Consider the following 23435-nt stretch of genomic DNA (forward strand, 5'->3'; position numbering starts at 1 on the left):
GGACAGAAGCAGCTGGATTGTGTGGTGAGAATAAGGCACGGCGGGACCACAGATCAACATTCAGAGCCATTTTGTTCACACTTCTCACCACAGAAAACACCCCCACACACCTGAGTCCCCGTGCTTTAACTCGGCGGGCGTGATTACTAGTGATGTGCGGATCGATCCTGAAATATCGATTCCTCGCATACCAGTCATTTATGTTCTAGAATCGATTCTCACAATAAAATATCGATATTTTAGTAATTTAGAGTAAATTTGTAGTTTATCATTAACAGGAACACAGTGGAAAAGAAACTATAACATTCGGATTGTCTACATTCAAAGGAACTACTTCCTCTTCCGCCTTTCACAGTCATGTGCAAAATAGGGCTGTATAAATGCCTCGCAGCCCCTTGGCGTGCGCACTCACAACAATGGCTGAGCGTAATCGTAGTCACGTGCGGACTTATTTTACCTCCACAAACAGCTGAGACGTGGTTTGCGATACATGTGGCAAAAAAGTGCTCCAAGAGTGAGGTGTTGTGGCCATACTAGGGAGACATTCATAAGGGCTGTTGGGGGGGATGGGGGGGTAAAAACATTTTACAGAGTTTATTTATCGGATAAACTACGTTAAATGTCACCGTTATTATTGGCCGGCCCAGAAACAGCGGGGGTGTCCAAATTCAGAGGATGCTTCCACCTGAGGACCCGGCCTTCACGGTCTAAAGAAAGCCGGGTAGTACGTCACGAGCTCCCTCGGTGGAGTAAAACTGCCGTCTGCTCCTTGCTATCTAAAATATAACCGGGCGCTGACGTAAACTCTTCTGTTTAATTATTTTCTGTTTGACGTTTATTCAGCTGTGTGAAAACCCCAGAGGAACCCTCCCAAGTAGGGATGGGTACCGGTTCTGACATAAACGGTAGTAACCAGACCGAAAAGCAGCGCACATTTCGGTGCTTTATTTCGGTGCTTTTTTTCCTGAGATGTCATACACTTTAGATTCTAGCCAATCATTTTACCTTTCCAAGGATAGTAGGCGGGCCCAGGTACGTACGTTCTTTTAGAGCAGAGCTACAGATTAAAAATGCCCAAGGCGAAGCGGTCAAAAGTCTGGCTGTACTTCACAGCAAAAGATGCAAACTCAGCAGCAACAAGTGCTTTAAGCTGATACTGTGATACTGTCAAAGGAGCTAACACCTCGAATCCGATGAAACACCTGGCGACGCATAGCATTTTTTTAAGAGCCGAGAAATGCGCCGTATTTGATAGCTTGCTGCGAGACCTCACACCGTGCACATCTACTGCGGGTGTGGTGCCTGTTATCGGACCCGGAGTTAGCAACATCCCCCAAAAACACGAAGAGGAGAGTCGTCTGTGAAGGTTCTCAGTCATCCAGGTCATCGTAGTCAAAGGAGCTTGCAAAGAAAAGCGTCTGGACTTCTTTAAGTTACTTGAAGACGTTTCACCTCTCATCCGAGAAGCTTCTTCAGTTCTAAGGTCAAATGGTGGAGAGTCCCAGATATAAACCTAGTGGGAGTTTCCCCCCACAGAGGGACAAAAGGACCCCCTGATGATCCTCTAATCGCCTGAGCCAAGGTGTGAAACTGGGTGTGGGTCCCGTGGATGAGAGGTGAAACGTCTTCAAGTAACTTAAAGAAGTCCAGACGCTTTTCTTTGCAAGCTCCTTTGATGAAGAGCAGAGTCCTGGCCCCTAGCCCTGCCAGTGTAGCAGAAATGATGAGGATGATGATGCAGCAGCAGCCGTTCTTCTCTGCGTGAGTAGCTTAATGTTGTTCGTGTGTAATTCACGTTGAGTAGGCTAACCACGTTATTACATTAATGCATGTAAGGTGAACTAGCAAACATCATCATAGCTACATGCAGCTGTCTTCTTGTTTGATGGCAGATACTCCCTTCACCCTGGCCAAAAAGGCTAAAATGACCAAAGAAAAAGTGGAAAACAGTTAAACATGAGAGGTTTTTGGACAAAGTTTGTGTTTTTTCCATTGTTTAAGCACTGCTTCCAGCCAAGAGTGATACCATATATGCCCTATAGCTGCAGAGAAGACTAACATTGTTGACTTGTTACGAAAAAACAGCTGAACATGAGAGGTTTTTGGACAAAGTTTGTGTTCTCCATTCTTTAAGCACCGGCACCGTTTCAAAAGTACCGGTTTGGCACCAGTATCGGATAAAACCTAAACGATACCCATCCCTACTCCCGAGGGAATAATAAAGTTAAATTTAATTTAATCTAATCTAATAACTTTAATCTCAGCCAAACCGATTTACTCACGAACAAATAAAACACTGAAAAAGTCAAACAATAACATTTTTAAGTTATCAAAGTGACTTATATATCATGCTTAACCCGAGTAGCGAAAGACCGCGGGGGTTTGAAGACGATGTGTCAGTCGGCTCAGATATTTGAAGTTTACACAGCTACATTCTCACCTGAAAATATGTTAAAAGTTTTTTTGCGACCCAGAAAGAGAAATAAGAGTAATATTAAAACTAAGTTGCTGCTGCCATTGTTAGAGACTGGAATTGGCTGGGCCGCGCTATGAATTCTGCGATATGGTTTTTTGAATTTTGTTGTCTGGGTGGAAATTTGGGAGAAATTCGGGAGAATGGTGGCTCCGGGAGATTTTCGGGAGGGGCACTAAAAGACCACGCAGACCACGCCCCACCACAGATTGATTCACACTATTTGCTCAAATCCAGCTAAATGCACTCAGACTGAAACAGATGGACTGAAAGAAAACAAAAAACACTAAAGCAATATCAAATATGGTACTTCATATTTTTCCCATATTATAGTTTTTCTTCTTGGTAAAACCCACTGCTCATCTGGCAAGCAGAGTGTGGTTAGATGGGCCATGCTGGGCACCTAGGAGATGTTATGGTACTGGGCACTGGCAGTTGAACTCTGGTGAAGAATGTCAAAAGGAAAACCGAGTATGCTCCCGTTTGCACACATAAACCTCCTCTCAGCTTCACAGTTCTGCTAAAAACAATGTCCCTAGCTCACTGTATAAAGCAGATATTTATGTAACTAGTTGAGTATTTTGCTTACACATCAGTACAGCGAGTACTTCCATTTGCTGAATTGAAAAAGTAAATACCACATTTATAACTCTGACCTTATTTTATAGTTGGGATTGAACTGAACATGTTATAATTAATGTTGTCTTAAGACCTGGTTGTCATTTTGTTTGTTGGGATGTAATTAATAAGAGGAATTAAGTCCACGTGCCATCTTGCATAACCGTCCATCCATCCTGACCTTTCTATGTTGTTGTTCTTATTATGAAATGAAATGTTAATGTGCTCATTGACCCACGGGTTCATATGGGCATTTGCAGCTTTGACTGGCTGTTTAGCTATTCAGTGGCAATCTGCTGAAGCTCTTGCTGTTTATGACTTTGAACTAACGCCTCATTTTCTCTGTCTGCTGATGTTGTGTCTGTGTGTAGCTGCCCATCCTGGTCTCATCTGTGGTGAGTCTGTACTTCCTGGAGTGGACGGATGTGTTCAAGCCAGTGAAGTCTGGCTTCAACTGTCATGACCGCAGCCTAAGCCTGCCCTACATTGACCCTAACCACGAGGTCATCCCCTTCCTGATGTTGCTCAGCCTGGCCTTTGCTGGACCTGCCATCACAGTAAGGCTTCACACTTGACAACAGCCTTATTTTAAGTCTTGAAACAGTGCAAAATAGCCTTTAGCAGTCATTATGGAGGTGCTCTAGTCTTAGATTTTATAGTATAAACACACAACCATTGTAAAATGTAAATTAGAAAGAAGGGGAAGAGATCTGCATTTTTTCCTCTGGGTGTCCGTCATCTTTATCACAAATCAAATTACCAGAAAAGCTCTGAGAAAACTGTCAAAGCTAACAGGCAGTGAGACTCCAGACCTGGACAACTCAAGTGCAGGACTCGGGAGATTACAGCTCAGTGCATTTATTTACAGTGAAGTTATTTACAGTTACCTTTGCAGTTATTTATTTGTAAAACATGCTTGGAATCGTATGATTTTCGTTCCACTTCTCACGTGTGCACCACTTTGTGTTGGTCTTTCACGTGGAATTCCAATAAAATTGATTCATGTTTGTGGCTGTAATGTGACAAAATGTGGGAAAGTTCAAGGGGGCGAAATACTTTTGCAAGCCACTGTATGTACGACAGTTACAATACAATACAACTTTATTTATGTAGCACAAAGACCAGAGGTACATCAAAGTGCTTCTCAATAATACAATAGTAGGAAACTAAATTAAAATTACATAAAATTGAAATCACTTAAGGAAGTGCAAAATACACTACCAGATGAAACAGAGCGCTAATTACTCGGCAGTGTTAAGTTAAATAAATAAGTTATTGATCGTAATTTAAAAGATTGAATGAATTCAGACACGGGAATATCAACTGGAAGATTATTCCAGTAATGCAATAATATAAGTTAAGATTGCATACAGGTGCGATTGGAAAATGCAATGAATACTACCTGATAAAAACACCAACTAGTGTCAGAGTTCATGTGCAAGTGGGGGTGGGGCAGTCAGTGAAAGGGCGGTGTTGGATTCGGAGGGAGGAGCTGGATACAGGTCTGGAGTTCATGTGTGTGAGAGTCGAGAGGGACGGAGCAGGGCGAGACTTCAGCTTCCTGACAGCCTGATGGACGAAGCTGTCTCTCAGTCTGCTGGTTCTAGCCCGGAGGCTCTGGAGTAGCAGGAGCACGGTTTTAACTAACCGATTAGCTCGATGATCCAGTGAATACAAAGTCTCAGCAGCTACTTTAAGTAGTGGCTTCTTAATTAGATCATTAGGTGGGTGATTGGAGCAGGTGTGTTCGGCCACAGACGGGAACCTGTGATGAGTCCCGCCCACAAACACATACAAACAAGAACAAGGACACAAGGAAAAAGAGAATGTCATGAGGGACCATGACCAAAAACAGGGTGAGGACATCTAACAAAGCTGAAGTCACAGAAAACTAAGAACTAAAGTCACAAATAACAATACAATAAAAAATCATCTTAAGACAACAAGAAGTTCAGGGAAATGGAGAATAAAATTATTAACAGAAAAAAAAATAATACAGAACTCGAACACATAATATATCAATAAAGAGCTGTAAAAGCTGCTAATAATAAAATGCTCAAACAGATTTAAGGAAGGATCATGTCAGTTAAACCTCAGTTAAGTAGCAGAAGTGTTGATGAAATTAACAGGCATGAATTAACATGTGTGCTAGAGTGGCAACAATGAGACAACCCCCAGGACAATGTTAAATTGTCTCTGATCAAGGAATCAGAAACTGACTTCATGAGGGGGGCCTGAGGGCCCAGCGTACTCTAGTGGGTGCCTGTGAACAGCTGAAATTACATTATTTGGAAATGGTCCAGGAAACCTTACCAACTTTGATTCTACAAGTTTTCTTCTTAGATCTTCACTGAGTTCATTGGAGTTCAAGGTTCAAGGCTCAAGGTTCTTTATTTGTCACATGCATAGTTAAACAAGTATAACACACAGTGAAATGTAGCCTGACACGCTCCTCGGCATTTGCAAAAGGGGGGGGGGGGGGGGGGGGGGGGTAGAGGAAGAACATTATATATATAGTATATACATTAGGTGAATGTACAGTAGTAGCAGCAAGCAGGTGAATTCTGTGCATTAAGTGAATTAAATAAGAATAGACAATCTGACTATTTTACAGGATAGACAATATAAACATATTTAAAATTAAAGGAATTTGAAATGTACATTGTGCCTTGGTTTAGTGTCTGGGAGAGTCCTGTCTCAGTCAATTATAGATGATGTGAGAGGGCGGGTGTGTGTGTTTAGGGCACGGATGACTTGGGGATAGAAGCTCCTCTTGAGTCTCCCTGTCCTTGCCCGGATGATGCTGAACCTTCTACCAGATTGCAGAAGTTGGAACAGTTTGTTGCCTGGATGGGACGGGTCCTTCAGTATCTGCGCTGCTCTAGTCCGGCATTTCCTGGTGTAGGTGTCCTGAAGCGGGGGGAGAGCAATCCTGCAGCAGCGTTCTGCTGTACGGATCACTCTCTGGAGAGCTTTTTGGTCCTTCACACAGCTGTTCCCAAACCACGATGTCATGTTCTGTGTGAGGATGCTCTCCACAGCGCCTGTATAGAAAATCCTGAGGATCTTTGGAGAGACCCTGAACTTCCTCAGTTGTCGTAGGTGATACAGGCGCTGCCTAGCCTTTTTGGTCTGGACCTGAATGTGGGCAGCCCATGTCAGGTCTGAGGAGATGTGGACACCAAGATACTTGAAGGACTGCACCCTCTCCACTGGAGCTCCATTGATGATAATGAGCTTGCAGTCTCTGTGCTGACTCCTTCTGAAGTCCACCACCAGCTCCTTGGTCTTGCTGACGTTCAGCTGGAGGTGGTTGTCCTGGCACCAAGATGCCAGATTCTTCACTTCATCCATGTAGGCCGCCTCATCGTTGTTGGAGATGGCACCCAACACCACTGTGTCGTCAGCAAACTTCACAAGGGTGTTGGAGCCGTGGGTGGCCACACAGTCTGAAGTGTAGAGGGAGTAGAGCAGTGGCGAGAGGACACATCCCTGAGGTGCTCCTGTGCTGATGGTGATGCTGTTGGAGAAGCACCTGCCCACCCTCACCACCTGAGTTCTGCCAGTGAGGAAGTCCAACACCCATGCACACAGACGGCTGTTAAGTCCCAGATCCCTCAGCTTTGTGAACAGTCTGCAGGGCACTATTGTGTTAAACGCTGAACTGTAATCAACAAACAGCATTTGCACATAGTTACCCTGTTTCTTGTCCACGTGGCTGAGAGTGGTGTGTAGGACGTGGGCGATGGCATCCTCTGTGGATCTGTTGGATCTGTAGGCGAACTGCAGCGGATCTGTGGTGTCTGGGATGGAGGAGGAGATGATGTTCTTCAGCAGCCTCTCAAATACCTTCATTACTACCGAGGTCAGTGCAACTGGCCGGTAATCGTTCAGGGATGAGGGTTTGCTGTTCTTGGGCACAGGGATGATGGTGGATCTTTTGAAGCATGTGGGGACCACAGACTTCGCCAGGGACTCGTTGAAGATGTAAGTGAACACACCTGCTAGCTGGTCAGCACAGCAGCACAGCAGACGGCCGGTGATGCCGTCTGGCCCCGCCGCTTTCCTTGTGTTCACTCTCCTCAATGCCGCTCGGACGTCATGCTCCGCGATGCTGGTCACCGGTCTCTCGCTGATGACGTCACTGTCCTCGGTAGTCAGGTGGTAGATAGTCAGGTGGTAGATAGCATTAGTGAATGCAGAGTCAGCATTGTTCTGAATTCTGTCCACTACCAGAAAATCCTTGGCTTCAAAGTGGCTTCAAAGTTTCTCCATCCATCCATCTTCTTCCGCTTTATCCGGGGCCGGGTCACGGGGGCAGCAGCCTAGCAGGGAAGCCCAGACTTCCCTCTTCCCAGCCACCTCCTCCAGCTTATCCGGGGGAACACCAAGGCGTTCCCAGGCCAGCCAAGAGATATAAGCTCTCCAGCGTGTCCTGGGTCTGCCCTGGGGCCTCCTCCCGGTGGGACATGCCCGGAACACCTCACCCAGGAGGCGCCCAGGAGGCATCCTTGTCAGATGCCTGAACCACCTCAGCTGGCTCCTTTCGATGTAGAGGAGCAGCTGCTCTACTCTGAGCCTCTCCCGGATGGCTGAACTTCTCACCCTATCTCTAAGGGAGAGGCCAGCCACCCTTCGAAGAAAGCTCATTTACACCGCTTGTTTCCGCGATCTCGTTCTCGTCATTACCCACAGCTCGTGGCCATAGGTGAGGGTAGGGACGTAGATCGACCGGTAAATTGAGAGCTTCGCTTTTACACTCAGCTCTTTCTTCACCATGACAGACCGGTGCAGCGTCCACATCACTGCGGCCGCAGCACCAGTTCGTCTGTCGATCTCCAGCTCACTTCTCCTATCACTCGCGAACAAGACCCCAAGATACTTGAACTCCTCCACTTGGGGCAGGAACTCATCCCCAACCCGGAGTGGGCACTCCACCTTTTTCCGGCTGAGAACCATGGCCTCAGATTTGGAGGTGCTGATCCTCATTCCCGCTGCTTCACACTCGACACTAATAACTGCTGTCATATCGAGTGAAAAAAATACAACATGCTTTTTTTACATAAATATTGGTACAATAAGTGGTGTAAAGTGTGTAATATAAAGTATTGAATGAATGTGTTTGAATGGGTGAGTGCAGCTTATAGTGTAAAATGACTGAATTGCCAGTAAGTGTAGAAAAGTTCCGTATATAAATATCAGTGCCATAATATTTAGACACAGTCGTGTAAATCTGATGTAGAAACCTGGTTTGGATATAGGGCTGGGACAACGCGTCGACGTAATCGATTACGTCGACGCAAAAAATACGTCGACGTAAAAAAATCTGCGTCGATGCGTCGTCACTTTCAAAAAAAGACATGGCGGCAGCGAGTAGCGGAATCATGAGTGAGGCAGTTGCAGTCAACTTAAATCACTCCACCCGAACACGCAGTTCTACAGTATGGGGATATTTTAACAGAAAAGGAAGTGATTCAGTCGTTTGCCGACTTTGTAAGGTGGAAATAGCCTTTCATAAAAGCACGACGGCTATGCACCAGCACCTCAAACGACTGCATCCAGGAGCAGCTTCTGCAAAGGACAAACCACCGTAAGTTTTCAACTTTTTTACTAACGCTAGTTTTTACCCGTTAATTCATCCAGACCCCCCCACGTAGACGTACACTCACTCATATACACAGAGATAAACACCCAACCTCCGTAAATGCAAAACTCATTTAAGCTGCTGAGCAGTAACATATAGCAGCTGCTGTTGTTATTGTTTTTTTGGTTTGTGGCCCATGCTGGCGAAATGAGTCTGAATGCACGCAGGCTGATTATCAGAATCGGCGAAAGACAAAAATGTGAGACAGCGAATTGGCCGCAGGAGAAATGTTAACAAGGATAATGCACCACCTGCTAAACGTAGCCGTCGTGGACACTATTACAACATTGTTAAAGTGCTTGCAAAAGCAAAATGACAATGAACTCTTGATTTGTCAAATTTAATGTGTTTCATCCTATTTGAACGCTGTTTTTATACATAATGCTTCTCCAGCTTGATCTTATAGGTCAAAGTTATGCCATCTAATGACTAGAAAGCAGTGCACCAGTAAAGGTGCCATCAGCCCTGGGTGTTTAAACGTTATCTTTTCCAGCCATCATGATTACTGCATATCATATGTTCAACATTGGGGATTATCATTAACCTCTTACTGTTATGCTATGAAAGCACATGGCATAACAGTATGTGTGTATATATCTATCTCAACCAGATCCTTATCAAATTATTTTGATATTATGCTTTCCATATGATTATTTTGTAATTATTCGAATTCATCTGTGTGCTGTGTGTGATTTATGATTTCAGGAATAAACAGAAAAGTCTGGAGGACTACTGTCAGAGAAGAAGTATACCATGCACCCCCCAGGGGGTGGCTGTACTTACTGAGAGCGTCTTAGCTATGATTTTAAAAGACAAGAGACCACTTGCTGTGGGTGAGGGATTCAAAGAAATGCTGACCACTTTCCAGCCAGGTTACACTCTGCCGTCTAAGCGTCATTTTACAAGCATGATGGAGAGAAAGTATGAAACTTCAGTGGAGAAACTAAGGAATGAACTAAAAAAAAAGCCTCCAAAACATCCAAAATCTCCCTTACCACTGATGCTTGGACAAGTCTGGTCACAGAGTCCTACTTAGGGGTAACTTGTCATTTCATTATTTGTTCAAAGACGCCATTTCTGCTGTTTGTATATTATTAATTTTTTGCTATGATTTCCTTTGTTATATTTGTTTTGCAAAACATTTAATTTTTTGTTAAAAACAGCAGATTGTAGTACAATGTTATTGTGGATTTTATTTTGTGAATGAAGAGCACTTTTTGGCAGAAAGCAAAGTGAATGTTACATTTTGTTTGTTTAAAGACACCATTGTTGCTATTTATTTGAAATGTTTTGTTAACTTTTCCTTAATTTTATATATGTTTGCACATTTCATTTCTTGTTAAATGCTATCTCTATTGTATTGATTGTACGACCTCTACAACTTTATTTTGAATTTTCTTTTTATTAAAAGGTCTTCAAATGAATAAATTTGTGTTTTTCATTTATATACATAAATTAGTAAATGTGAAATTGCTATACAAGTCAAATAATGGGGGAAAAAATCGTTAATCGAATCGAAATCGAATCGGATTGAAAAATGAATCGTTAGATTAATCGATGCATCGAAAAATTAATCGCTAGATTCATCGATTAGGAAAATAATCGATGAATCTAGCGATTCAGCCCTATTTGGATAATTTACTTCTATGCATCTCTGAGTCTTTGGACGTGTTGGTTACTTTCACAGTAAGTTTTATAGACTTTTAGATATCATCACTGTAAAAAGCATAAAACTTAAAACACCTTGGAAAGTAATTAAAAAAATATGCAAACATAAATTCCCGTATGAAAAATTTGCAAGAGAAAAATGTGGTGTACATTTCTCTCTGGTTTAGGGTGGGTCATGTGTCCAGGGTCAGTTTTGATAATATGCACATCACTGGAGCCCCCCTCTCCCTCTCCCTTTTGCACCTGTCCAATGCTAAATAATCGTAACAGACGTAACAGGTGAGTTGTTGTGTTGACAGATAATGATTGGAGAGGCCATCCTGTTTTGCTGTCTGTCTCGGAGAAAGCTCGGCGGTGGCGGTGAGGCTAACATCAACGCAGCTGGCTGCAACTTCAATTCCTTCATACGCAGAGCCGTCCGATTTGTTGGTAGGTTGATTTTTTTAAACTGCACACTTACTCATGTCACATAAAGGCAGTCCATGGTAGCCAGTTAAGAATTCTAGTACCTTTGTGGTGACACTTTTTTCCTTATGGGAGCTCAAAATGGGAATTTTACAAGACTCCCCAATTTATTCATATACATGCCGTTTTTTTATTCTATGCCATCAAGTGCTTTATAATTATTTTACGCACACTCTCGATACATTGGGAGGTGCCCAAGGGTACTTGGGCATTCCGAGTGGAGCAGCAAGGAATCAAACCATCAAACCTCTGATTAGCAGACCTGCTCTACCCTCTCTGAGCCACAGCCACCTCTATGTGTGCATTTTATCTGCTAACAGTAAAATTACTATTATCTCAATGGATTCATGCTTTTCGTTTTGGTTTTGCTTTATTAGCATTGGATATTAAAACTGATTCAGTCTCTAAAGACGATGCATTCATCCACAGTGCTAAACCAAAATCATATAATTCCAGCATTACCCAAAAGTAACAAACACAAACTTTGTTTTTAAACCATTTTTGGTTTGGTCATTACTACATGGTAAATCATCCAAATGGTAAATCATCCAAATACATCCACTTTATAAATTAGCACATCATCCACATTGCAGTGTCACACTATTTGCTTCACTTAATAAATCCGACCTGTCATGGTCCTGGGCCATGTGGGCCCAGTGTTCTTAGTTTTCTTGTATGTTTGTATTTTGTTCCCTGTTTAGGTTCTGTTTCCTGAGTTGCCCTGTTGTGTTGTTCCCTGAGTGCTTTCCCTTTGTGACTCTCACCCCCTGTGTGCCCCTCTGTGTATTCATGAGCCCTCGTCCCCTTTCGTGTTTATTCCGTGTCTCCCCTGCCCGTTATGTTGGTGTTCTCCCCGTGCTCTCTCTCCTCCTGTCTGAACCTCTGTACTTCCTGTTTCACCTCTACCGTCAGTGTTGTGTTCACTCCTGCCATGTCCCGTGATTATTATCAGTGTCACCTGTGTTCCCCGTGTGCTCCCACTTCCCTCGTTAACCCTCTGTGTATTTATGTCTGCGTCTCCCTCAGTTCTGTGTCGCGTTTTCCCTCATGTTGTGTGTGTTATTCCCTGTGTTTCTTGGCGAGCTTTGTATTTAGTTTTCCCAGTTTAGTTTTGTATTTCCTACATTCTGCCTCTCCAGCATTAAAGCTGTAATTTTTGAGTTCATCCCCGTGTCTGTGAGTTTTGCATTTTGGGTCCTCCTCCTGCCTGCCACACAGCGATCCATGACACGGCCACATAAATACTCTCTCACTCACACAAAGAAAATATAATACATAATACAACACTTCACGGTAATTTTATGGCAAAGTTGTTTGTCGACTGCAGCCTCAATTGTGTAGTTAATTTATTATTCATCGTCATTTTACCCTCCTTCATTTTTGCTATTATTAATTGTTGGACAATTCGTGCGGCGTTGAGAGCAACCATTGAAAAACTGAGCTGAGTTAAACTGGACTGGATTGTGAAGTGATCCAGCGTCAGACTATACCGCGATACATTATTTTGTCTAAATAATACAACCATACAATTTAAACTAAACATTGTAAAATCTGATATTCTCACTCTTTTTCCTCTTGGTAAGCACATATCTCACCATCTATCCTCAGGAGTTCATGCGTTCGGTCTTTGTGCCACGGCCCTCATCACAGACGTCCTCCAACTGATGACTGGATACCCAACACCATATTTCCTAACTGTGTGTAAACCCAATTACACCACCCTAAATGTCAGCTGTGAACAGAACCCATACATAATGGAAGATATTTGCTCAGGGAGTGACCCTGCAGCAATCAACCAGGGCAGGTAAGGAAAGAAAAAACACTCGATATGCTCCACTTTACACTGAAAGACTTGGATTCTGAACACTTTCACGCAAACGACACACAAATTAAGAGTGGATCAGTTTTGTAGTCAAGAAAAATCATTTAACGTGATTCTTTGTGATGCTTTATATCACTAGCTATAAAGTACATTAGCACTCTTAGAGGGGAATATAAGACAATTGTCTTATAAAACAGAGAAAAAAAGGCTTTTTCTTTTTAATATTATTATGAAGTATATCACATAAAGAACAGAGCAGGGATAGATTGGAAAACTTACAGACAAGACAGAGTTGGTAAGAAAAATAATACCAGCAGGACTGTGAATGTGTGCAGTGAATGTGAGGGTGTTAATTTTATTCAGTCCAGGTTTAATGCAAATTAGGAGAGAATTATGACAATAATAATAATTATAGTTCAAGCCAAACATCACCACCAATAATCCCAATCAATAACTACGACCAACAATGACAATAATAACAGTGTCAATCCCAAAATGACTTACTTACCTGGATGACTGAGCATGCATCAAGACAGATAATGACAACAAATTACAACAATAATACCGTTATAAGAAAATTATAGGGAATAACTCAATTGCATGCATCATCAATTCTGCAAAAGTATGCTGGAAGGATGATGACGCTTCTTCAGAAGCTGGACAATGATGCCAGGAAAAGCACGAAGCAACTAAGTAGGTCATTAGAAGAAGAAACAAACTACTGGAGAGAGGAAGATGATCAGGGAGCCAGAAAGAGACAAGATGAGAAAATTAAAGAGAATGAGGGAAGGAAAACAGCCTAATTACACACCAGGGAGGGAGAGAGTGTATGAAACAAGTGAATTCAATACACATGACATTAATGAAAACAGGAAAAAAGAACAAAGGGGAAAACACAGATAAGTCAAATGAAAATTCAGTTTGGATTTCATTTCTGCTGTGCTAATAGCAACACAGGCAAAGTCACCACTCTGAAAGACTTTTATCATTTGGCTCTTTTACATCAACAATGTGGACTTGTGATTTAAATCAAAGGATTTAACACAAGTTTTGCACAAATTGTTTAGATGTATCGCCATTTCAATACATGTCACATATTTCAAAATCAAATGTTCAAAGTAAAGCTTTTAAATATGGATTGTTTTTTAGATCTGGATAAAACACCTTTAGAGTCAATGGCCTGTATTTGTGTAGCACTTTTACTAGCCCTAAGGACCCCATAGCGCTTTACACATCCAGTCATCCACCCATCAGTGATGGCAGCTACATTGTAGTAGCTGACCACCACCAGTAGGCAACGGGTGAAGTGTCTTGCCCAAGGACACAACGACCGAGACTGTCCAAGCCGGGGCTCAAACCAGCAACCTTCCGGTTACAAGGCGAACTCCCAACTCTTGAGCCACGATCGCCCCACCAATGACCACCTTAAATGACCACCTACAGTACAAATATCACACGATACTGTGTTTCCTGTGATTTATCTTCATGCTTGTTTGAATTATGATCAGGTGAATGACTTTCTTTGCCTTAAGAAACTCTTGAGCTGTTTTTGCAATATGAATATGACTGAAACTGAGAAGAAAGTACGAGCCTGTACACTTCACAACTCATTCTGCTACTTCTATCAGCAGTCACATCATCAAGAAACATTACTGAAACAGTTCCACCTTGTACCATACATGCCCATGCAATAATGCTGTGATATACTTCAGATCATGAGTGTTCTTTTCCATCTCTATACCTTTCTCTTACCATCCTTCTAGTACAAGTTAATCTTGATTTCCCCTACCCAAAGAATTTTTCTTGACTGAGTAGGTCATGTTGTGTGGTCATCATGGTCTTTTGGTGTTGCTGAGCTGGCCGGTGCATTCTTTTTTTTTTTTAACAATGTACCATGTTCTGCCTTTTATAAATTACACTGGATTATACAGTTTTGCACACTGCACTAGAGCTCCCTCTAGTGGCTGATGTGTAATATTGTTTTAAGTGCTTTGGAAAAAGAAAAATAGAGGAAGTCCATCCAAGATGGCTGAACGTAATGCCGAAATATTACAGTTTTAACCTGATATGGACCTTAAAATATTGTTGCTTTGGACGATATTTGTCTGTAAGAATGAGTGATGATAAAATAATTGTCTCTTTGTTTTGTTTAAAAATGGTATGATAATTTGTAAGTTTAGGTGAGATCAACACCAAGGTACCTGTAGCTGTCCACAGTCTCAATGTACCTTGTATGTTCAGTGGTTGCAGTGGAGGATGTTTGTGCCTGTGGAAGTCTACCACCAGCTCCTTGGTTTTTCTAGTGTTGATCTGGAGGTAGTTCTGCTGACACCAGTCCACAAGGCCATAGGTCAGTTTTCATCAGTGATGAGACCAACTATTGCAGAGTCATCAGAGAACTTCTGCAGGAAGCACTGGGTGGAGTTGTGAGAGAAGTCTGCAGTGTAGATGGTGAAGAGGAACGGAGCCAGAACCGTTCCCTGTGGGGCCCCCATACTGCAGACAACCCTGTCCGACACACAGCCCTGAGTTCTCGCATACTGTGATCGGTCAGTAAGGTAGTGAAAGATTGTGAAAACTGCATTTCCCAGAATCCTTTGCAGTAGAGATGGAATGTTCTCAGGTTTAGCTAGAAAATGAAAAGTTTTTGGGAAGCCATTATATATCTTGCTCTGATGTCAGGTTTTTGTGTTGTACACCCTTTTTTTGAAGTCTCATATGAAGATTATTGTTCCTGTCCATTTTCTTGGCTAAGTGCATTTGCTACAACACACTCCACCATTCCATACTTGGTATCCGTAGCCAGTCTTGGTAATGATCTGGCTGAGTTTGTTCGCCACTTCCCAATCCTCCTGATGAAGGCCCTTCCTGTTGATCTTGTACAGTTCAAGGCATTACAGGATCCATGTGTGAGGCATTGAGTCATAGGCTTTGTTGTAGTCTATTCATGCAGCGCGCAGGTTGGCCAGTCTGGTCTCACAGTCTCAAGTGACTGCCCTGTCTACACTTGTACTGTATTGACTCTGTGTTTAATCATTACAAGACAAAAAATTAGATTAGATACAACCTCCTCTTTTTGGAATCTGTACATGCTTATTCCAATATAAGTAAGACAAGACATTGTAATTCACATGCTTAAAATGGATGGAACCTGGACTTTTCTGGTCATGATTTCTGATACCATACTTATCCTTACCCATAGAAAAAAGTGCTTGTGTTAATAGGTGAATGAGGCAAGTTCTGTAAAGCTTTGAGTGCTCCGGTGCTTTGGAGTAAAAGAAGCATGTTTCACTTCGCATTACCTCAGTAAGGCGATGTGAAAATGAACAAATATCATCTTAGGTTGACTTAAATGTGCTTTGTTCCCCTTTTATTAAAACACAGAAAAACACATCACACAAAAATACTGCAAAAGGAAACGGTTGCCTTATATGCATTAAGTGTATAAACTCAAAATGCACATCTCACTTAAAAATTAAGATAGCCAAATGTAAACAAATCAACTTGTTAGAGTCCTAAATGATCACCTTTAAAGTGCTAATAACATCATGTACAGTGAGACAAGCATGGAGAACAGCACTGACTGGGAGAGGCTTTGAACAGACGACATACTCAGTTCAATTCAACATGTACGACTTTAAGAATGCACAATGCACTCTTTACTGTAACATAAGTAATACCACACAAATTCATTATTACCATTTGCATAATGTGCTTCTTCTGCAATAAATAATTTCAACTTGTTCTAGAATATATTTCACCTTCACAACCTGTAATGAAATTGTTGACATAATTTTTTATTAAATACTTTTTAATTTAATCTAATTAATAATAACTTCTGTTGTTGCAGGATGTGGTAATAATCTTCCCTGTGGTATCAAAAATGGTATTAAGTATCAAGTATTTTCCTAGGCATTGGCATGAAGTTTGAATATCTAGTAATGTGACAACCATAGTCCTTTAAGATGCAGCTATAAAAAATTAGAAGTATTTTAGATGTTAGGAGGGGTATCACTGCATAAATGGATTGGTTCTTATATAGTGCTTTTCTACTCCACCTGAGTACTTTTTCTCATTCACCCATTCATGCAAGCACTTTTTTCTATGCAAGATTTATACTCTGATGGATGCACCAAAGAACAACTTGTAGTTATTTTCTTGGCCAAAGACATTTGGTATGCAGACTGGAGCATGCAGGGATTGAACTACCAACCACTAACCTTCTAATAAGGTAGATGACCTGCTCTGCCTCCTGAGCTATAGACACCACATAGCAGTGGGAGGCCTCACATTACAAGGGTGCACAGTCTCGTCACATCTGATTTGTAGAACTGAACAATAAACACAAACGTTTTTCCTTTTGCTCCCTACATTTTAACATAAATATATACTTTCTACTCCTTACATTTTCAAAACAGGCTCACTACTTCTTACTGACCAGTTGGTATAGAAGAGAATAACTCCCCCCAAAAATGCAGCATTTATGTCATGAGAACTACCCTGAGCAGTAATGACAAGAAAAATTATATCCTAGTCATTATACAAGAAGGGAAAAAAACAATTTAAATTGGAAAACCAACTGGAAAAATCAATTTGTCATCAACATGATTACAATTACCAGTAATCAAGTAACTTGAACAAATACTTGTTTGTACAAAAGATGTACAAAAAAACACCCACACAATTTCTAGGATGTTATGTGTTTTTAACAGAATACTTTATTTTCAGATGTCATGGTTTTCTTCGTTTATGTCCCCTAAGGCTGAAGTATGATTTTCTGATTGTTAATTAGAAAGAAAATACAAAAGTTGAAGCAGAAGAGACAAGTTTCTCTGAAGAGATGGTGAATAGACAGATTTTAAAGAATGAACATTACAAACATTTAATCTCTCTAATATTGTATCTGACAGAATTTTTTTTAAAGCAGCACAACTGTGTGTATGTGCTGTATGTGTTGTTCTGAGTTTACAACTGGACTTCTTCCCCCTCTGAGAGAGACAGTGGTCTGTTCCTTCCTGCATGTGTTCCAAGAGCCAAATAGGTGCTTTTTGGACGCTACTACTACGACTGGTTTAAAGGACGCTTCAAATGATTATTGCACTCCAGCTTTAAATATTATGCATGTCTTTTGTATTATTTATTACGTTTTGTATTGAAACCTGAGTTTTAAACTGACATACATTGCAACACTTGTGTTACAATGAGATTAATGCAGATATAATTATAATGGTTATGTCAGCACTAGAGTTGACCCACTTCTAGTGCTGACATAAGCTGTGCTATCTGTTTTCAAACCCTTAATGCAATTTGCATGACACCACAGATGTTGCAACTGTGCAACTATGTTTTCAGGATGAACACACAAACAAATCATACAGCTCCATAAATGCACCAACACTTACCAATGTGCACACATGCAGAGTCAGGAGTTAGCATGAGGCTTTAATATCAGGAGCTGTCATAAGTAGGTCATGGATGGAGCAAAGTGAGAAACTAAGCTACAGATTCACTTTCCTTCTGTAGCACTCTGCAGTTTATAACGCTAGCTTAATTTGGTTCTGCTTTGTTTATATAGGCCAGTTTACAACAATAGTAGCCTTAGGCAAGCCTTGTCTCTATGCTTGTATGTGTTTCATTAGTAAACATATGACTGCAATGTTACAGAGCACATGAAATGAGGTTCAGTTTTGGTTCAGTCATTTAGTCCCTAAGATAGTGTGTAGGATTTTGTTTTTGATATCTCAGGCCAGTTGTGTTTCTTTTTACCTCCTGCTCTCCTGCTGAGGTGAATCTTGGATGAATTTGTTTTTGTTCTTTTGTCTCTTGCAGGAAATCCTTCCCATCACAGCATGCTACTCTGGCATCCTTTGCTGCCGTCTATGTTTCGGTGAGTGATGTTTTGAGCTCGTGCAAATGGTAATCCCCAATGTTACAGCAGAAGTCCCTCACAACTTCTTAGGATACCGTTGTCTATTTGACTTAACAAAAAAACTTAAATTCAACTTATCTTCTTATTTTTTTTATCAGTTACATAACAAACAACTCAACCCTCTGTGAACCAAACAGGCTTTCTTTTCAGTTAAAATGTAAAATGAGTTTTTCTCCTCATGGAATATGTCTGTGAAGGTTCTCAGTCATCCAGGTTTTCGTAGTTTAAGGAGCTTGAAAAGAAAAGGATCTGGACAAAGAGTGACCTTGGTCCTTTAGATGCAGATGGACTGTCGAGTCCATCTCGACGGGACAAGACTCAGCTGTCCATCTAAAGGACAAAGGTCACTCTTTTGAGGACGCCAGTGTTCACATTTTGGACAGAGAAGACCAATGGTTTGAAAGAAGGGTGAAAGAAGCCATCTATGTCCTCTGTGAGCGACCATCTTTGAACAGAGGCGGTGGTTTACGACACCAACTGTCTGCCATCTATAATCCAGTTTTGAGATCCTTCCCTCAGCACACATCCTAGAGCATTTGACCTCAGGAAATCACAAGATGGGGTGGGGCTAGGTTTCACAATGAGCTCACCCAAAACCCTGGCTGATTGTGACCTACACCCATTTTCACACCTTGGCTCATGTGATTAGGGAGAGAATCATTAGGGGGTCCATGACGTTCGTGGGGGGACACTCCCATGGAGCTTAAATCTGGGACTCTTTACACCAGTTGCTCTTAGAACTGAAGAAGCTTCTCGGATGAAACATCTTCAAGGAAACTTAAAGAAGTCCGGACACTTTTCTTTCCGAGCTCCTTAGACTCCTCATGGAAGATGCTTTGAGCAGCAAAAGTGAAAATTGTTGTATTTAGACATAGGAAAAATGCACTTATATTGGTGAATGAGACATATTGTACAAAGTGCTGAAATTGTTCAAAATCAATTGTATCAGCTTCAGCTGAGTGTAGCTTCAGCTCATTCCTTAGCTGTGCACTCCATAAATTTGTTTTTATTGTTTGGGGGAAATGGTAGTATTTTGAGACAGATCCACAGTATGCTACCTCCCTAAGCGTATATGACAAAAACCAATAAGCTTAAGGCTATAAATAAAACCAGTATTGTATTTGCCGTATGTTGCAGATGTATTTCAACAGCACTCTGACGGACTCATCCAAGCTACTTAAGCCCCTGCTCGTCTTTTCTTTTATTATGAGTGCCATCATTTGTGGCTTGACCAGGATTATTCAATACAAGAACCACGCAATGGACGTCTACCTGGGCTTTCTACTTGGAGGTGCTGTTGCTGTCTATCTGGTATGGAATTAGATGTGGTTTTTGCCACTATGGGTACAGATGTTCTCATCATAATAAAAGTTTATGTTTGGAGACACATGTGTTGGCTGCTTTTAAGTTTTCAACCAACTTAATTTAAATCAAGGTTAGATATTTTATCAGGTACAGTATGTATGAGATTTAGTTGGATTCAAATTGAGTTAGACAATCACCAAAGTCAGTGGGATTTTTTCTCACATCAAAGCACTCAATCAAATAGTCTCATGAAAGACTGGCGCTTTCAATGTAGTATAAAGCATTGAACCGACTAAATTGTTCACAGTGTTATGGGTGGGATTAAGGGACCTGAATCCATCCAGTTCAACAATAGACCCATCCTGAAGGCCCATGAGAAGTATTTTCTGTTTTTCCTTAATTTATACACACACTTGAAATCGCTTGTAATAAAAAGGGTAGTATTACTGTAGTTACAAGGCCCTGCCCAAATTACACTAGCCTATCCAAAATCAGAATCCAGGTATCAAGCATGAAATCATATTAATATTATATTAGGTTTTAAGTAAAAGAATCTAGAAGTGTTTCTCTGTTTCTCTGTTGCCAGGGATTGTATGCAGTTGGAAATTTTCAGTCTAGTGAGGAGACCAGCAGCAGTCCTCCTGCACTTGTGCACTGCCCACCTTGCTCCTTGCCACATATTAGCCAGGAAGCTGTCCTTAACCACCTGCAAATGAAAGCTAGCATATCTGGGGAGCCTACCATCCCCATCTCCCATTCTGAGGGTCTGCTTCACCGAGGTCTTCAGCAGCAGAGGCCCGATGGAAGCCTGAAGCGCTCTAGTGCAGATGTGGAAGTGATATCCCCACACAGCCCCCACAGCAAAGATGCCATGATGACCTTTAGTCACACTCTCCCTCGGGTCCACACCCCACAGGCTATGGCAGCATATGAAGAGGCAGCTAGGCGCCATGCTGCCACCCTCCACCATGCCTCCATGGACTCTAGCCGCTCAAAGCAGCTTTTGTCTCAATGGAAAAGTAAGAACAACACTCATAAGTGTTCTCTTCAGGTCCCAGATTCATTCTCCTCGTCTGTAGACTCGTCATCAGGGCCGCCCTCCCAGCATCCACACCATCATGGCAGCATGGAGCTCCGATCAAGCTCTGAGCCATCTGCTATGGGTCTGAATGGTGGTTTTGATGCCCATGCATATATGGCCAAACTGGCCACAGGTGCTAGTACCACTTTACCCACTAACTGTAGTGGTATCACTGGAGGAGCTAGGATAAACATGCAGCCTCGACCTGGGTCTTCTCAACTGGTCCACATACCAGAGGAAGGTCATGAAAGTTATGCCATCTCTGACAGGACAGTGGGAGGCGGAGGAGGAAATGAGGGGATGTCAACAACAAACAGCACTATCCAGGCTACCTGGCAAAGAGCTGCAGAGAAGACTGCAACCTGCAGGACTAATGAAAATGGGCAGAATCTCCAACCTCGAATCATGCAAGTGATTGCTATGTCTAAACAGCAGGGACTTCTACAGACCCATTCCAAAAGCTTAGATGAAAGCAGCATGGCATGCAACAACACAGGGAGTTTCCAAGGCACTGCTCACTACAGGGCACTTACTGATCAAGACCCCACCAACACCACAGGGCCCAGCTCATTGGGCAGCACATCAGGCAGTATTTCAGGGAGCACTGGTGCAATTGTCAGAGTAGAAGCACACCCCGAAAACAGCAGACCAGTGATCCAAGCTCCATCTACAGATGGAAGCGGAACATGGAGGTGGCGATCCCTGGATCACGGCACTGGAGCTGGTGGAGGTACAGAGACGATTGGTGTAGGGGGAGCATCAAGTGGGTGTTTGAGGCAGTCTTTTGAGCTCAATGATCTGAACAGAGACTCAGAAAGCTCTGACTCAATACGTGAAGGATCTATTGACAGAAAGCGTGCCAATCACATTGTTACTACCACCGCCACCATTAGCACCCCACCCATAATTACAGTTCACACGCAGAAAACTGGGCAGTCAGAGCAGAGGGTTCAACCACAGGGCCTCTCTACTATAAGGGTAACTCCAGGTGATGGAAGCACTTCTGGGTCTGGAGGAGGTGGTGGCAGTGGCGAAGGTGGAGAGAGTGCTTCAGAAACCCCTTCAGTCACCTCAAGTCGAGAGTCCACACTACAAAGAAAAGTCAATAACATCATCCTGATTCCAGAGAGAGCCAACAGCCCAGATAATGCTCGGAATATTTTCTACAAGGGAACATCTATTACTCCTGTTTACAAGGACTAAAATAATAAAAAACTGAGCACTGCTGAGATGCAACGATATTTTTAAGGAATCCCCAAATTTACAACCTGCCAATGTCTATATGATAATAAAATAAAAGAAAGGGTTTTAGTCAGCATGATTTTTGTAAGTGTTTACACTAAAGCACAACCTTTTAAGTGTTGTAGAAATCACTGTGTACTTTTGTGGTCACTCCCTATTGTAATGTAGATGCTCTGCCAGTGGAACCTTTTTTATAGTGTTTTGGATAAAAACATCCACAAAAAAGTAGCGCAGAAACAATGAAAGTGTAGCAGACTACTAAAAATACTTGTATCATAGCCGTAAAACCAATGTTTCGTTCTCTGAACTGTAAATACTGTGTATGGTGCTACACCCCCCAAAACAGTTCACGTACTACATGACATAATGTAAAATCCCAATAGATGCAAAATGTAATATTTCATAAAGCGTTAAAGAATGACATGTGAAAGAGAGAACTTTTATATTCTGTCTCTTTTCTGTACAAATTCCACATATTCAACAAAACACTGTTTAAACCATAAGTGTGCTTAGCATTCCTTCTGTAGCTATGACGTCAAATATGCTGTGACTTGCACTGAAATAAGTGTTTACTGTACAACGTATATCGTTAACCCCAATTTTGTCTTTATATCCTCTACCTATATTTGGACCTCCACGTGGGTCCCAGATCTAAGCACAACAAGGCAGCAAACTGGTGAAATCTTCTTCTTTATACTGAGAGGTAATTAGTAAATTTTTAAAAAGGCAGTGCAATTAACCTCAAGTCTCCTTCCCTACGTGGCAGGATGATTTAAATTGTCTTTGTAGCTTTTAGTGGAACGCTTTAACTTTTTGTTCACAATAAAGTAACAGAATATTCAGCACCTAGAGTTTGGATATAAAAAACATGTCTACAGTCCCTAAATTGCTCACCCATTTCAGCAGGTGGCCCACATGTTAAAAGGCTACAGCACAGGCCTGGGTTTGAATCTGCTCCAGGTTCCTGCATGTCGTGTCCCTTCTCTCGACCTGCTTTCCTGTCCACTTTCTCCATAATGTCCTAGCAAAACAAGGGGAAAAAAACCTATGCATTTTCAGGCACAGATCTATAGCAGTGTAAAAGCATGTGTTGCACCATAATTTTAATGTCACGTACCCTTTGTTAAAATTTGAATTATAACTTCTGAGGTTATTTTGCATTTAACACATCTAAAAGTAATTTTAATT

The 23435-nt window shown here is 41.8% G+C and overlaps 1 protein-coding gene across 1 annotated transcript in view; it reads left to right on the plus strand.

The window, feature by feature from the left end:
• Positions 1-22762, plus strand: part of plppr4b (phospholipid phosphatase related 4b) — a 45672-nt gene extending 22910 nt beyond the window's left edge. The window contains exons 2-7 of the mRNA XM_085417728.1: positions 3463-3648; positions 10703-10832; positions 12477-12672; positions 18520-18577; positions 19757-19930; positions 20511-22762. Coding sequence (XP_085273854.1) covers positions 3463-3648; positions 10703-10832; positions 12477-12672; positions 18520-18577; positions 19757-19930; positions 20511-22208 — 2442 coding nt within the window. The 3' untranslated portion in view covers positions 22209-22762. The remainder of the gene's footprint in view (positions 1-3462; positions 3649-10702; positions 10833-12476; positions 12673-18519; positions 18578-19756; positions 19931-20510) is intronic.
• The last annotated feature ends 673 nt before the right edge of the window (positions 22763-23435 follow it).

The sequence above is a fragment of the Rhamphochromis longiceps genome, linkage group LG9 (genome assembly GCF_057381845.1).
Source record: "Rhamphochromis longiceps isolate RC_006_pf linkage group LG9, R_longiceps_female_GT1.1, whole genome shotgun sequence".
Taxonomy (NCBI): Eukaryota; Metazoa; Chordata; class Actinopteri; order Cichliformes; family Cichlidae; genus Rhamphochromis; species Rhamphochromis longiceps.